Source organism: Falco naumanni, chromosome 1, assembly GCF_017639655.2.
Source record: "Falco naumanni isolate bFalNau1 chromosome 1, bFalNau1.pat, whole genome shotgun sequence".
NCBI lineage: Eukaryota > Metazoa > Chordata > Aves > Falconiformes > Falconidae > Falco > Falco naumanni.
In genome coordinates, this window is record NC_054054.1 from 14,743,456 (window position 1) to 14,759,479 (window position 16,024).

A 16,024-nucleotide genomic window follows, 5' to 3' on the forward strand; every position below is an offset into this window, starting at 1 on the left:
ACACACAGACACACACAGACCCCGGCCCCGCTCCCCGCCTTTCCCTCCGCGCCCCCCGCGCAGCGCCCGGCGACCCCCGCCCCCACCGCCCCCGGGGCCCCGCCGGAGCGACGAGCCGCGCCGGGGCAGCGCCCGGGACACCGGGTGGCGCTGGGCTCCCGGTCAGTCCGGACGGGACTTTTCCCGTTCGTCTTTTTTTTTTTTTTTTTTTCTTCTCTTTTTTTCTTTCATTTTTTTTTTTTTTTAATGGAGGGTGGATTAGGGGCCGGGGGAAGTGTCGAATACCCCCCTCCTTTTTTTTTTTTTTTTTTTTTTTTTGGCTTTTTCCCTCCCCTTTCCGGGAGGCGGCGGAGCGCGGCGCGGCGGTGAGTGCGGGAGCACGCGTGGGCGTGGGCGCGGGGGCGGCGGGGGGCGGGCAGGGAGCGGCGGAGGAGGGGGCCGGGGCCGAGGAGGCAGGCGCGGAGGGCTCTTCCCGAGGAGTTGGGCTGTAGTGACAGGCGAGAGGGGAGGGGAGGGAGGGGAGAGAGTAAAACCCACCGGCGCGGCGGCGGGGAGAGCACTTCGCGAGAGGCGAGGGCCGGCGCCGGAGCGGAGGCGGCGGACGGCAGCGAGAGCCGGGAGGAGGGCGGGCGGGCGGGAGGCAGCCCGCGCATCCCTCGCGCATTCCCCGCGCATCCCCCGCGCATCCCCGGCTCGCCGGAGCCGCCTCTCCCGGCCGCGTCCTCCCCGGCGGGGCTCGGGCACCCGGCTGGGGGGCGAGTGGGATTTTTTTTTTTTTTTTTTTTGCGGGGGGGGGGCGGGGCTCGGGGGGGGTGTCCGGGGCTCCTGTGGCTTTTCCGGGGGGTCCGGGCCCCCGGCCCCGCGCCCCTGCCCTCCTCCGGCGGTCGCCTGCCGGCGGGCCGGGCCGCGGCGGCGGCGAGCACCATGATGATGTCCCTGAGCAGCAAGCAGCCTTTCGGCCTCCCCCACGGCGGCGGCGGCGGTGGCGGCGGCCTCCACGAAACCAAGTACTCGGCCCTGCACACCGCCTCGCCCTGCCCCTCCGCCGGCGCCGCCGCCCCCGCCGCCAGCTCCCCCAGCAGCACCGGCACCGGCGGCTCCGCCGGACGCGGCTCCGGCTCCGGCTCCGGCTCCGGCCCCGGCAGCGGCGGCTCCGGCTCCGGCTCGGGCTCCGGCCCCGGCGGCGGCGGCGCGGAGGCGATGCGGCGGGCCTGCCTGCCCGCCCCTCCGGTAGGTGCCCGCCGCCCGCCGCCCCGCTTTAAGGGGAGCCCCTCGGCGGCCCCTCGGATCCGCCTGATGATTTTTTCATGGCCGCGCAGCAAATCACCCGGCGCCACCGGGCGCTCGCCCAACTTATGCATGCGGCGGCTCCTGCCGCCCGTATTAATTTTTATGACCTGGGATGCTGCGTGCGGCTGGTGCGTGTGTCCGCCCGCCCGCCCGCCGCCGGCTGCTGCCTCCGCGCCAGCGGCTGCGCGCCGCGCCCGCTCCCTCGCCCCGCTCGCTCCCTCTTCTCCTCTTCCCCCCCTCCCCCCCCCCCCGCCCTTCTCCAGGATTTCTCTTTTAACATGCTGGGAAGGTTTTAGTGGCACGGCGGAGTGCGCGGGGAGGCGAATTCCCTGCTGAGCGTTATGTGTGCCTTCTATTTGCAATTGCAGAGCAATATATTCGGCGGTCTGGACGAGAGCCTGCTGGCCCGCGCCGAAGCCCTGGCAGCGGTGGACATCGTCTCCCCGAGCAAGAGCCACCACCACCACCCGCCGCACCACAGCCCCTTCAAGCCGGACGCCACCTACCACACCATGAACACCATCCCCTGCACCTCGGCCGCCTCCTCCTCCTCGGTGCCCATCTCCCACCCGTCCGCCCTGTCGGGCACCCACCACCACCATCACCACCACCACCACCACCACCACCAGCCCCATCAGGCGCTGGAGGGGGAACTCTTGGAGCACCTGACGCCGGGGCTGGCGCTGGGGGCCATGGCTGCCCCCGACGGCGCCGTCGTTTCCACGCCGGGCCACGCTCCCCACATGGCCGGCATGAACCCCATGCACCCGGCGGCGCTGGGCATGGCCCACGCCCACGGGCTGCCGGCCCACATGGGCTGCATGAGCGACGTGGACGCCGACCCCCGCGACCTGGAGGCCTTCGCCGAGCGCTTCAAGCAGCGCCGCATCAAGCTGGGGGTCACCCAGGCAGACGTGGGCTCGGCGCTGGCCAACCTGAAGATCCCGGGGGTGGGCTCCCTCAGCCAGAGCACCATCTGCCGCTTCGAGTCCCTCACCCTCTCCCACAACAACATGATCGCCCTCAAACCCATCCTGCAGGCCTGGCTGGAGGAGGCGGAGAAGTCCCACCGCGAGAAGCTGGCCAAGCCCGAGCTCTTCAGCGGCGCGGAGAAGAAGCGCAAGCGGACCTCCATCGCCGCCCCCGAGAAGCGCTCGCTGGAAGCTTACTTCGCCCTCCAGCCCCGGCCCTCCTCCGAGAAGATCGCCGCCATCGCCGAGAAGCTGGACCTCAAGAAGAACGTGGTCCGCGTCTGGTTCTGCAACCAGCGCCAGAAGCAGAAGCGCATGAAGTACTCGGCTGGCATCTGAGCCGGCCGCGCAGGAGCATCCCCATCCCCATCAAAAAACACGACACAACAACCCCCCCCTCCAACAACAAAAAGGAAAGGAGGAAAAAAAAAACCCAAACCACCACCCCACCCCACTGCCCCCAGCCCACCCCACCGCCCGCCCTGCGCCCAACTTTCGGAGGGGACCTCCCCGCGGAGCCGCCGCCCGGAGCCGCCCCGGCAAGTACCGCTAGTTTTTATTCTTAACAGACGTCGCCTGGGTGCGGCGCGAAGGTGCGGGTCGCAGTGACAGGTGCGGGTCGCAGCGCGCCCGCGGTGGCACGGCTTTCTCGGGACCCAAACTTGAATCTTAGAGTTGAGGCTTGCGCCGCGAGACACGTCTCAAAAGTATTTTGATTTAAATAATAATAATAATAATAATGATAATAATAATAATGATTTAAAAAAACAGATGGCAGGTTTTTCTGCATTTACACTGCGTATTATAAATATATAAATATATATATATTTTTACTGTTGTTATTATCCTTTTCCTTCTCTGAAGTTATAACGCTTAGGGAAAGAGCTGATCCTGCTGTGTTCACTGGTCTTCAAAAGCTATTATTAGATTACTGCCAAACAACCCCTTGTAAATTATTAATTTCTCTCTCTAGCAACTTCATTTTGTGCTCATTCTAATTAATTACACCTCCTTAAGTCTTGATATAAATTAAAAAAAAAAAGGATAGTGAGAATCAAATATTTTGTGTTGGTAGGATTTATGAACGTGAGCTTTTCTCTCCTTCTTCTTAACGTCCCTTTTGGCCATCTGTAAATTGTCACCTGAACCTAAGGTATTTCTCTGGCGAGTATTCTTATTCGTACGGCGTCGGCACCCTATAGTAGATGTCCTACATTATTTGTGTAGCCTGATTCACTGTCCGAGGTATTTGTTTACCGCGTTACATATTTAATGGGGATTCCCATATTGTCCCCACCACACGCTGCTCCCGAAGCGAGAAAGGACGTGGCCGCGTAGGTGACAGCAGGGGGGTGGGTGGGTTTGTCGCTTCAGGTTCCTTGCCAGCACAATATCTCTCCGTCTTTCTCGATTTCAAAGCTGTATCGCGACGGTATTCAGACCGGCTCGGTTTATCTATCTATCTATCTATCTATCTATCTATCTATCTATCTATCTATCTATCTATCTATCTATCTATCTATCTATCTATCCGATTGCTTATTTATTTATTTATTTGGTCAGTCGGTTATTTGTTACCTTTAATTGCAATACTTTTCCCACGGAGGCTAGTCCCTTTTGGAGGTCCGTTTGTAGAGAAGCCAAATTTCAATTTGTAGGAAAGGGAGCGAGCGAGCGAGGCTGCACTGCTTGTAAATTCACGATCGGTTTGGTATCTTTCTTTTGGAACAACAACAATAAAACGGGGGTACTCGGTTGGGTACCTGTATGTATTGTAAATATTTCATTGGCGTTGACGCACATATAGATATATTCTTACAGATTCCGCTGTATCGCTGTTCTATCCGAGACTGTTTGAAGTCTTAAGTTCTGTACATGACCCGATTTCGTTGGCTTTTTTTTGTTTGTTTGTTTGTTTGTTTGTGATTTTTTTTTGTTAATAGGAGGTTTATTTATTCTAGTAATGTACTAACTTATTTTTAAATGTTGTTAAATCGTCTTTCATTAAAAAAAAGAGAAAAAAGGATTTTAACGTTTTATTGGCAAAGCGCGTTTGCTGCTTGTTGTTTTCCACCGCACGTCTCTGCCCGAGCTCAACACCGCCTCCGGGGCGCGGGGTTCGCTCCAGCCCGGCGGCCCGGCCAGGGCGCGGCCCGGGGGGGCGCCCCGGCGGGGGGGGGCTGGCCGGGGGGGTGGGCGGGTGGCCCGGGGTGGGGGGATGGCCCAGGGGTCGGGGACGGCCCGGGGGTTGGGGGGGCGGCCGGCGGCAGCACCACGGACAGCTCCGCTGCGCGCGCCCCGCCCCGCCCCGCCCGCCCGGCGGCGGCCGCGGGTGACCGTGTGCGTGGCTGTGACTGTGCGGGGTGTGTGTGTGTGAGGGGGGTGTCCCCACGCCGACCCCCGCTGTCCCAGACGCTCTGCTTCCTGGCGCGGGGCATCCAAAGGTGCCACGCACGCACAAGAGCGCAAAAAAACCCCCAAAAAACCGGGAAGAAACAAGCGATTTCCTCGCGTGGCGCTCACAAAAGCCGGGGAAACCCGACGGCGGCGCGGGGGGGGCGGTCGCCCACGAGCCGCTATTAAATATTCATCTTCCTGCCCAGCCGCCAGCTCCAGCTGCACCTTCAAAGCCGCTCGGGCACCCCGAGAGCCCGGCCTGCTGGCACGGCCGCGGTGGCGGCTCCGCGGGCGCGGAAGCAGCGCCTCGTCCCCAGCCGGCCCAGGCGCCCCCTGCCCCCGGCCCTCCGCGGCCCCTGCACGGCTGGCGCTTGTCGCTGCCAGTACCGTCATTGCTACAGCGACGGCACCGTACGGCCCCGCGGGCGCGCAGGGCTCCCGCGGGCGCGCAGCGCCGCTCGGCTCCTCCTGCAGCCGCTGCTGGCGGGTCTCGGGGAGGGCAGCGCGGCCCTTCCGCGCAGCCTGCGCGCCCCGCCACACCTCTCCCCGTGGGAAATGCCACCCCCCCCCCGCCGCGGGCTGGGCTTTCGTGCAACCTCCGCGGGCGCGGCGTTGTTTGAAGAGGCTGGGGGGGGGTGGGGGGTGCAGAAGGGGGCGGAAAGCGGCGGGCCCAGGCGAGGGTCCAGGCGGACCCCCGGAAGCAGCAAGAGAGCCCCCCAAAACCCTCCGTAGGCGCAGGCAGTGAACCGCCCCTGAACCGCCGCTTCGCCCTCTTAAATGAGCCATTCACTTAAAGGCTATTACGGGCGAATTAATAAATTACACAGCGAATTATTAAATCCAGATAATTACAAGGAATAAGTAAGTAATCATTAGTTATCTCAGCTAATTACTGTGGGTCAGAGCGAGCGAGAATGTGAAATCCTCCTCGGGAATTGAAATTAACTTTGCACAGTGAGTCTCTCTGCTTGACATCCCCAGTCTGTAGGCACATGGCAGCTCCCCTGTGAGCTCGGCTTTCTATTTAACTTGGAGAGAATGGAAATAAAATTAAGTGGCGATGTGATAATAGGAAGCTGCTTAGAAAGCAAACGCGGTGGGTTTTATTTTTTACCTTTTACTGCCTGGAGATAGACTGCTCTCTAGTTGCCCAAATTGAAAAACCCCAGGCAATTAGTCGACTTCTCCCAGTACCTGCCCGTCCCACACATGCGGATTATTAACAAACGAAAAGGGCCGAAAGAGCCGGGGGGGAGGGGCGGGGGGCAGAGGCGACCGGGCTGCGGGGGAGCCAGGGCGAGCAGGGGGCAGCCCCTCCGCCGCCCGGCCCGGGAGCTCCGAGGCACCGGCGCGCTTTGTTTTGGGAGACAATAAGCTGCTGAGCCCTAATGAGGGTCCCTGTCTCTTCCGTTGATCTTTCGCCAGATCTCGCCAAGAGCTGATGGCCCCCCCCCCCCCCAACACCCATCTATAACATCACTTCCCGGCTTTCCTTCACGTGCATCTTTTGTAAACAGCAGATCTATAGGTGGAGACGCTCACGCTGCCCTCGCTGGGCTTTGCCCGCATTTAAAACAACAACAACAACAACTGCTGTGCGTGCACGGCGAGGAAAAAGATCTAGGCTTTTTTGCCTTTATCAATTGCAATTAGGTGGACAGTCTTCCCCCTCTTCCCTTGCTCCAGTCTGGGATGATAATTAAAATTTAATGAAGCCTGGGAGTAGCAGAGCTCTGTCTGGGGACTGTGGAATAGAATATTTTAACTGTACATTTACACCAAGTGCCTGGCTTCAAAGACGTGACTGCTTTTAATCTCGAATTAGAAAACCACAGACCTGAAATTAAATATTAGCCACCCTCGGCTCCCCTTCCTTCCTTCCCGCCACGCCGTCACGCGCGTGTCCGCCTCTCGTGCCCCACGACACGCGCAGCCCCACGTCTCAGGTCTCCAATTACCCTCGCGTTAATAATAGATGGCTTTGATAGGGTGCGGATTTTTCCTTTTTTTTTTTTTTTTTTTTTTTTTGTTTTAATAGGGTTAATGCAATATTAATTGCTCCTAGCTGCTATAAGAATGCGTCGCATTTTTCCAGGAACAAATCGATGGATCGGGACAGCGAGCGCGGAGCAGGAGGCACAGCCCCGGGACCGCCCGGGTGAGTACGGCCGCCGGCGGGGCCCTCCGCTCCCGCGCAACTTGCGCGCCCCCTGCGCGCCCCGGCGGGCGGCAGTGCGCCCCGGCCCGCGGGTCGCTGCGCGGACAGGCGCGGGGAAGGATGGAGGGGTCGCCGTTTTTTCTCCCCAGATCCTCTCTCGGGGGGGGAGGGGGCTGCTGCTCCGGGGGTGCGGGGGGAGCGCGGCCCCCGCCACCCCCCCCACCCCGAGCGCGGCGGTGGCGGCCCCCAGCAGCGGCCCCGCTCCCAGGGCAGCCCGGCGGGTGTGTGGTCCCGGCGTGGTAACGGGGCTAGGGGACACCACACTCCCTCTCCCCTTTGTTGTTGCTTTGGCAGGCGAGACCCCCGTGCCCTGCCGGAGGAGGGAGCCGGGCGGCGCAGCAGGGGCCCTGTCCCGCGGCCAAGGTAAATGCTGGTTCTGGAGGAAGGAGACCAGCCCGCAAGCAAGCGGGATGGGGAGGAAGGAGAAAGAATCTCCTCAAACCCCCAGGAAAACCCCGCGGGTTCCCGCAGGCAGCCGGGCGCCGCTTCCCGCGGCGGGGGCGTTGCTGACCCGGGGGCTGCCGCCGGCCGGGGGCAGGAGCGCGGCCGCTGTGCTGCAGCGGGTCACCCTCCCTGTCCCGGGGCCGGGCCCCTAGCTGGCACTTGTTGCCAAAAAGATGAAAAGCAAGAAAAAAAAAACCCCAAACAAACTCCAAACCAAAAACCTGCCCCCCCCCCCCGACCAAAACAAGGGAGGAAGAAAAAAGGCGCCTGCAGGAGCGCCGGGCGGCAGCTGGGCAGCCCCGGAGCGTGTGCGCCTGCAGGGGCCGGCCTCGCAGATGGGCCCCGCCTCGGCCCTGCCCCAGCCCTCCGTGGCCGCGGAGCCCCGGGGCGCAGCGCTGCCCGGTCGCCCCCCACCCCGCGGGCCTTTGGCCCCCCCCGCGGGCGCAGCCGCCCCCTCCCCTCCGCAGCCAGGCCGCCAGCGGGACGAGCCTTCGGCCTCCTCCTCCTTCCCCCGCACACCCGCCCGGCCGCAGGGCGGGGGGGTGGAGGAGGAGGCAGGCGCGGCGCCCCGCGCAGCCCCGCGGTGTTTCCGCGGCTGCCGGGGCCGGGGGCTGCGGGCCCGTCCGGCTGCGGCAGCGCCGAGCAGCGCGGCGGGGCTCGGCTGGGCTCGCCTCCCCGTTTATACAGAACAGGATCATTTACATAAAGTCCTTAAGGCAAATAACTGTTGGGGCTCTAATTTATATCTGATCGAAAATTAGCCGTCATTATGCGCTCCATTAGCAGCGTCTTTAATGTGCTTCTAAGCACCATTTGTCAAGCGGCTTGTTAATATCCTTCAAGTCTTTAAAGTTGAGAGCTCATTAAAGAGTGCGCTCTGTTATTGATGTAATTTAGATGAGTTTGGAGGAGCGAGCGCGGCGCGGACAACCTGGATGAGCGGGGAGACGCTGGGGCTCCCCCCGGGGCGGCGGCAGCGGCGCGACGGGCGCTGGCGGGGGGCGACCGGGGCTCGTCCCTTGCCCGGGCTGGGCGCGGGGCATCCCCGGCGACCGGGGGCCGGGGGGGGGGACACCCCCTTTCGGCTGAGGCGGAGTCAGCCCGCTTAATGAAGTGCAGCCACCATTCCGCCGTATCTCCCCCGCTCCATCGGAAGACATAAAGGCCAATAAATTACCTCCGCTGCTTATCTGAGAATCCATCTATCCCGCCGGGATTTCCCCCTCCGATGGCGCGGGTCGCCTGGGCGCAACGCGGTGCAGCCGCCCGGCAGGGGCTGCGGGGAGGGGGAGCGCCCCGGCGGCCCCCCCGGGGCTGCCTGGGCCCGCCGGCCCCGCTCCGCCCCTCCCCGCCCGACGTGCGGCTGCCAGCCCGGCGGTGAGGGGACCTTCCCGGCTGAGCTGGGTCCCCCCGCCCCCCCCCGCCCCCGGGCGGTGCGGTGCGGTGCGGAGCGGAGCGCGGCGGGGGCTTGCGAGGAGGGTCCCCCCTGCGCCGCCGTCCCCGGGCTTCCCCCAGGCGAAAGCAATAAAGCGGGTAATTAGACTGCTAAAGAGGGATGTAAATAACGGGGAGGAGGCGGCGGTGACAGCCGTGCGGCGGGGCCGGCCCCCCCCGGGGCAGGTACACGGAGCCCCGCAGAACCCGCCCGGAGGCCCCGGGGAGGAGCGCCCGCTGCCCCGGCGGCACTCGGGTGGCGGGGGGGGGGAGGGGGGGCGCCGGCGATCTTCCACCCCCCCGCAGGAGGGGACTCTCACCACGCATCGGAAAGGCCCCTTTGCCCCCAGACCCCCTCCACGAGTGTACGAGTGGGGGGCGAGGGCGGTGGGGGCTGCGGGGTGGGGTGGGCACTGCATCAGCAGCCAGCCTGCGCAGCTGCCCCCGCGGGGGCTCCCACGAGTTTTCCACACAGGACAGCGTCAAATGGGTGTTCGCCTGGTCCCACCGCACGCTGACACCCTGGGGACATTCATCTCTTCGCCCCCCCCCCCCCCCCCCCCGAGGAGCGCGGTACATCAGCAGCCACGTGCGGCTGCAGCCAGCCCTCCCTGCCCCTTGGGCGGCGAGCCCGGGGGGCCCATCGCTGCGAGGTGGGGTGCGTACAGCCCTGGCCCCTACGCGAGGGAAGGGTGCTCCTGCAGAGCTGGACACGTCTTCTGCAGGTCACAGGGTGGTTGCCAGCAGTGTGAGTCCCCTCCTAGAGCCACTGCCACTGTACTGGTCCCACGCGCTCTCTGGGCAGATGAAGACAAAAACGCCTTTGGGATGAGAAGCAAAAGCAACGCCCCGGGTAGGCAAACCCAGGAGGCCCAAAGAGCCACCAGAAGGCCCCAGGTTGACACGCTGAAGCCTACTCGCAGATGTGCTCACAGTTAATGACACCAGGAGCACACCGGAGATGTAGCACAAGGGCATGCTGCCGTGCACGTGGCTGGCACGTGTTTCTTGTCCGTTTGCTTGTGGCATTCAGGGATCGAGTCCTCTCGGGGTGCGTGTGGGCACACATGCGTGGCTGGCTGCGTTTGGGAAGGGCTCACTGCGTGGTGGAATTCCCTTCCTTACCTGCCTACTCAGTCAAAACCCTTGTAGCTTTTCTCTTGCCTGTGGCACCACGTTCTTTTGGAGGGAAAGCTGTGGAAGTAGGTGGGATAAACTTAACACTGAGAACATACGTTTTTTGGGGGGGCATTTTACAGGGAGATAGCTTTGTCTGTATTTAACAAAGCCATTAAAAAAGATCATGTCAAACATAGCTGGGCAAGTCAGCCCATGCCAGATGGGGAGGGAAAGCCATGGAAAAGTCTTGTGTTACAATGATGACAGTATTCTATGGCAGCGGCAGTTGCAGCTTTTAAGCAAGTGAAAAGCGGTTCACTTTCTTGCCTTATTTTGGGGGCAGAAATGGCAGATGTGCCACAGTGTACAGGTCCCGTTCCCATCCCATTAATGGCTGTGACTTGGGGGGTGCTTCTGGCAGTGACACGTGTGGTGGCAAACTTTAGCATGATAAAAGCCTCCATCCCACAGGTGCACACAAACACACCCACCAACCCCCATCCACCCCCCAGACACAATACCAAAAAAAAAAAAAAAAAAAAAAAGCAAAAGATTTCACCTTTTGAAATTGTTTTTACTTCCTGGGTTGTAAAATTTCTTTCCTAATTGCTCTTCATTTCAGAAATACAGTCTTTAACAATACATTCTTAAAATGCAGCATCCTTAAAAATGACTGTGAACGGACGTGCCTTGATACATCGCTCCCCCAAGTTTCTTGCACTGAAATACCTTAACGTGAAGATGCCCGCACGCTTTTCCTACCGGCCCTTCCTCATGGAGAAGGGGCACTGCGGTGGGGGAGGCCCAGCTCGGGTCCCGTGCTAACTGGTGCAGCTCATCAGCGACTGCTGGGGTGGCTGCCTGCTCCCTGTTACCTTCCCACCTCATGGCAATTTAAATCACTCTCTGTTTCATCTTCCCTCAATAGGCAGACACAAGGTGGATGGATGTCAGCAGTGGGCTGGGGGTGATGGAGGGGTGACGTGCCGGTCCCTGTCTCTGTGCCCACGTTAATGCCTTGTCTGCTTGGGAAAGGGGGCACACTCGCTGCCCACAATTGGGGTGCCTGTGTTTGGAGAGGGGTGACAGCCGATGCAGTCCAGGCTGCGCAATTGCTGCCAGCTCTGCTGAGGACGCTACTAAATCCCAGTGCTGGGGTTTGTGGCAACACTTGTGCTACAAGGAGAGTATCACCATCCTCCCAGTGTAGCCGAGGGGCTGGGATTCTGGGAGGCCACCTTGTGCATCCCCACCGGAGCCCGGGCTAGTGTCACAGGTCAGCCCCTCCTGGCTGTGCCGACACCAGGGAACAAAGCAGGAGGGGGCCACCAGGCCGGCCACTGACAGCTTTGCCTCTGCCATGCTGGTCGGGGCCGGTAAACACCCTCCCAGGCAATGCCTGGCCATGGGCTGGGGACAGTATCTGCTCCAACCAGGCAGGCTGGTTGTGCCCACGTAGTTTTGGGGAGGGAGGGGAAGAGAGGAGGGGAATCAGCAATCACACGGTGCCACTTGGCCCCAGGGCTGGAGAACAGTTCCCAGCTGGTTCTGCAGACTGGGAGGGAGGCAGCCACCAGAGACCACCCACCACTTACCTAAAGCTTTTTCTCTTCCATAAGCCCTCTTCCCTGCTGGGGAGGTAGGGCTTTCTCTGGCTCGGCTATGAAAACCAGCACTCTCCCCTCCACATGCCGAGCTGCTTTGTCCCCCGGAATTGGCCAGCGTTACTTTCAACTCATTGAACAGTCCAGATTAGAGCCAGCCAGCTGATGAGCTCTGGCCCAGATGCAGGTTTGCAAGTTAATGGCACCAGGACTCGGTGATGTCCAAACCTTGCCAAGGATCTTACTGCTCGTCCTTTGGCTGAGCCCAGAGCAGCCCTGTGTGCTCGGTGGCCCCTGCATGCTGAGCGGAGACGGGGCAGGTGTGGGCTGGAGCCAAGTGGCTGCTCTCCTGGGCAGCCCACGGGGATGGTGTACAAGGCAGCCCCAGGAAGACAGGGAGAGGGTTTTACTTTTTTTAGACAGCTGTTGAAATGTTTTCATTTAATCAGCCACGGTATGTACGCCTCAGTTAAACAGCTGGCATCCGAGCAGATACGCAGGGATGTGTAATTTTGATTCCTCTCTTTCTGTTTCAAAGCTGTGTCGTCTTGAGCACTTTGATCCAAAGACTAAACTTATTGTGGCATATTTATGTAGATGACATTTTCATTTGCTCCTTTATTTATTGATTTTTGCAAAACACATTACTTACAAGGTTTCTGGTGCCAAGGCGGCAGTACTCTGTGAAGGAAAACACACAGTCCAAACTCCATCGCTTGCGTGTGCTGCAGTAGTCCCATTTTACACACATTGTAGGCTCAAATGGCAAAAGCAGTGGCAGTGTGTGGAAGAGAGCATACAGAAAAGTGAGAACTGTGCTGGGGGTGACTGACAGTGTATTTAATACTGTGTCCCAATGGACCGCCTGTTGTTTTTTTTTAAGGATTTTCTTCCTAGAATTTTATAATTCTTTCTGGGTCTTTATGGCAGTTCAGTGCTTTTGCCCGTCTCTCTGGCAGTATCAGAGCGCCTCATGGTATTTAGCATACTGATGCCCACAACATCCTCAGGAGGCAGGGACGTGCTGCTACCTGACCTTACAGCAGAGGAAAATGGAGAAGCTTGGGATGGATGAGGAATAGTGAAGAAGTTTCCCAGATCCTAGGAGAGTGCTCAGACCAGGGGACCGACCCTGCCCCACCTGACAGCGCCTCCAAACAGCAGAACCAGCAACATCCTTGAATATCCTACTTCCAGGATGCTGGGAGGATGGCATGCTCAGTGAAACACCCATTCACCTCGAACTATGGCAAGAAGTGGTTTATTTCCCCAGCAGCAGCGCAGCAGTTGGTTTTAAAGCTCAGCCTCAGGGCTATCGCACCAGGGAGGCGGAGCAGCAGTGGAATGGCAAAAGCCGACTTCCCTCAGATTTGGGTCTTTTACTTGGGTTCTCTAGTGTCAAATAAGGCACAAACTCAGACTGACACTTTTCCTGAGGATGGAGCATTAATAAAACCTCTTGCCTGGAGCAGGCTTTCTGGTATGTGTGTGATTTTCTGCCTTCTCCCTTGTGTGGGACACACATGGGGTCTGTCCCCTCTGTCAGCTGCCTCGCTGCACAAAATCTTGGGGATATATTCACAGTTAAGCCCTTTCCCTATCTGTTCCATCGGTTTGAAGTGGGCTTAAAAGTTTTAAAACCATTTTGAGGCTGGGGGAGGCACAGATAGAGGGAGGGCCATGTCGAGTGTGGTCCCCCAGGCCCTCCTGAGGAAGATGCCACTTGGGTGAACATTCCAACACCCAGGGCACCTCCTTCACCCTTTCCTGCTTCTGTTGCAATGCTCCTCATCCTCCCAGTGCAGCAGGAGCCTGAACGCAGCTCTGCTGGCTGAGGTTGGCCTTAATTAAGTGGGTCCTCCTGCACACAGATCTGTGCTAACACAAGCAGCCCCAGCATCCACATGGAAACGGACATTTCTGTGGCAACATTTTACACATCCTCACTGATGGTTTTAGAAGGTCTTGGACTCCACATTAAGAGAGCTCTGACTGATGCTAAGATTTAACCGAGAAACTCGAAAGGTTAAGTTGGGAAAAAAAAAAAAAAAAGTTACTCCTTAAAAAGCAACAGAGGCATTGCTGGGGCTATTCAGTTCTCATCTTTAGATTTATACACCTCCAGACCCTGAATCCCTGGGAAAGAGGTGCTGACACCAACCCTCCCTTCACCTCTCCAGACCCTCTTTTCCCTCCTTTGCCCTTCCAAATACACCTGTTGGTGCTTGTGAGCAAGTTTTCCTGCCCAGAGGAAATCAGCAGCTGACCTGGCTAGTGGTGCTGGGCTCCTCTGTTAGTTTTTGTGCCAGATCTTACTCAGTCAGATCAGTTGAGACTTGGGTGTATGTTTTAGGCGTGTCAATCTTTAAACTGGCCTTGGTTCAGTAAAGAAAAAACAAGCTGTTTGCCACATAACGGTACCCTGCACATCTGAAGGAGGAAAACTACCTGCAATTACAAGAGAAAGGACCAATATAACAATTAATGTGGTTCATTTTCACTCCAGGTTTTCTAGAGAGAAGATACTGCTCCACTTTTCCTCTCATTTCAAAATTACAAGCCTTTTCTTGATCCGGGAAAGTGCTGCGCTCAGATTAAGGCCAAATACAATAGATCAACATCTCAGAACATGTGTAGTTCTTTATTTTGAGGTATCTGTAGGCGCTTTTTGCTGGCATTTCATCACCCCTCAATCTTCTTTCTACTGAGGCAAAATCACTCTCATATGCTGTAAAACAACGTTACTACCTTACACTTTAGGCAGTAAGCTGTAACTGGAACGTGCACATGCAGCCAGATCTTTTTTGTGCCAAATACCTCTGTAACACCAGCTGTATAGCAGTGTCACATGTATTAGTTGTTGAATTGCCCCACCGACACCCCCAGGTTAGATGTACTCTGCTTTTCTGAAGCTGAAAATACTCTTGGAGTACAAAACTGCCAGAAGAATATCAACTGCAATTACAAATCTAAACTAAATACGTAGTATTATGGCCTTTTCAATATTATATTTCTGTGGCAAGTTTTTCCATTGTGCATCGTTCAGTCATGTTGGGACAATTCGTTAAATAATGTAGAGACACTTCATCATGGAACAACATTTGAGGTGATTTACAGTTCTGTCTTTTAGCAGCACACCTGTAAATTGCTATAAATAATGCTAACCCCTATTAAGGAGACATCAGGGTGCTTCCAGGCTGAGAGAATTAATGGGGAGGCAGTTGTGGATGATACTGGGTAAAGGCACCACCAGTTTACAACTGATCAGGTTGCTCTGACATACAGATATGCTAGTGCACCCCACAGCCAGGCCTGAAGATGAAGGGCAGAGTTTGGAAGGCATTTAGCAGCAGGCTGGTGTACTGAGATCGGTGACATTCTAGGCTTAAGTACCTTTGTTTTTCTTGAGGGCGTAATGTAACTTTTACAAACCAGCTGTTTGCAGCAAAGTTGAATTAGAAATAGCTCATCATCTTTACTTCTCATCTGTATCAAGTCCTCATCCAGCAGGCACACAAGGTTAACAATGAAGGAAGGCAAAGCAGACAGACCAAAATCCCAGGCTAAAGTAATCCTGCTATCCTGCTATCTCAAAGACTGCCGACACCTTGAAAATTGGGGAAAACAGCTGTGAAGTCAAGAATAAACACAGAGAAACAGAATTTACCCACTTCCCATATGCACAAAGCCAGTGAGTTTACTCCATTTTCAGCAGTACACAACAGGTTCATTTTTCCTAGCAATGTAAACAACTGCATAGTCATTTTGGAGATGTGACTTACCTTTGGTTAGTAAGTGGTTTCAGACAATCAGAGAAAAGAGATGGTGGTTCCTTGTAAAGAAGAAACTGCACATGCCAGCTTTTTGGCAGGTGGTATGAGGGGTGGGTGAACGAACTTCTGCAGAACCCAGTATTCATCAAAATTGTGAAGACAGAGGGGAGACTTTGGGTGAAAGGGAAGAAGGAAACAAATTGAGTACAAGGGAAAGTGGAGAAGAACATGCAAATGGGAAGGAATACAGCAGGCTCAAACCCTCGGGTTTACTGCGATTTGTATTTGGGTCTTGACCAAAAGCCTTTCTGCTGGGGAGTGAGATTCTGACTTAGTTCTGGTGTGAACATCCACCTACTTGATCAACAGATTATTTTTTTCTTTTAATGCTGCAATGCTGTATGTGGAAAAGGGTGAGAAAAGAGAATCAAGCTCCTAACCGAGGAACTGGTCATGGCAAAACAGACAAAATCACGGAAAGCACTTTCCCCCCAAATGGGTGATCATCATGCAGAGATACCAAAGAAAAGCTGAAGATGGCAGGACCACTTTAAACTATGAAATAAATGTTTTTAGCTCATACCACTGTTATGAACATTTGGTGGAATCAAAGGTGTTGAAGATGATTTACAGGTAGAAATTCAAAAGGCCTAAGTACAACCATCAGGAAGCAAAGGCGTGAAGACACATAATTCAAGGCTACCACAGACAGCTTTTTACTTCAGCTTGCAATAATATCTGGGGAGGATTTCAAGCCTTTGCTTCAGAAATCAA

General features: G+C 57.1%; 1 protein-coding gene across 1 annotated transcript; it reads left to right on the plus strand.

The window, feature by feature from the left end:
• The first annotated feature begins 811 nt into the window (after positions 1-811).
• On the plus strand, positions 812-2,700 carry POU4F2 (POU class 4 homeobox 2). Its single transcript, XM_040582331.1, has 2 exons — positions 812-1,230; positions 1,659-2,700. Exons 1-2 carry the CDS (start codon positions 925-927, stop codon positions 2,598-2,600), a joined length of 1,248 nt encoding a protein of 415 aa, XP_040438265.1. The 5' UTR covers positions 812-924; the 3' UTR covers positions 2,601-2,700.
• Positions 2,701-16,024: the final 13,324 nt, after the last annotated feature.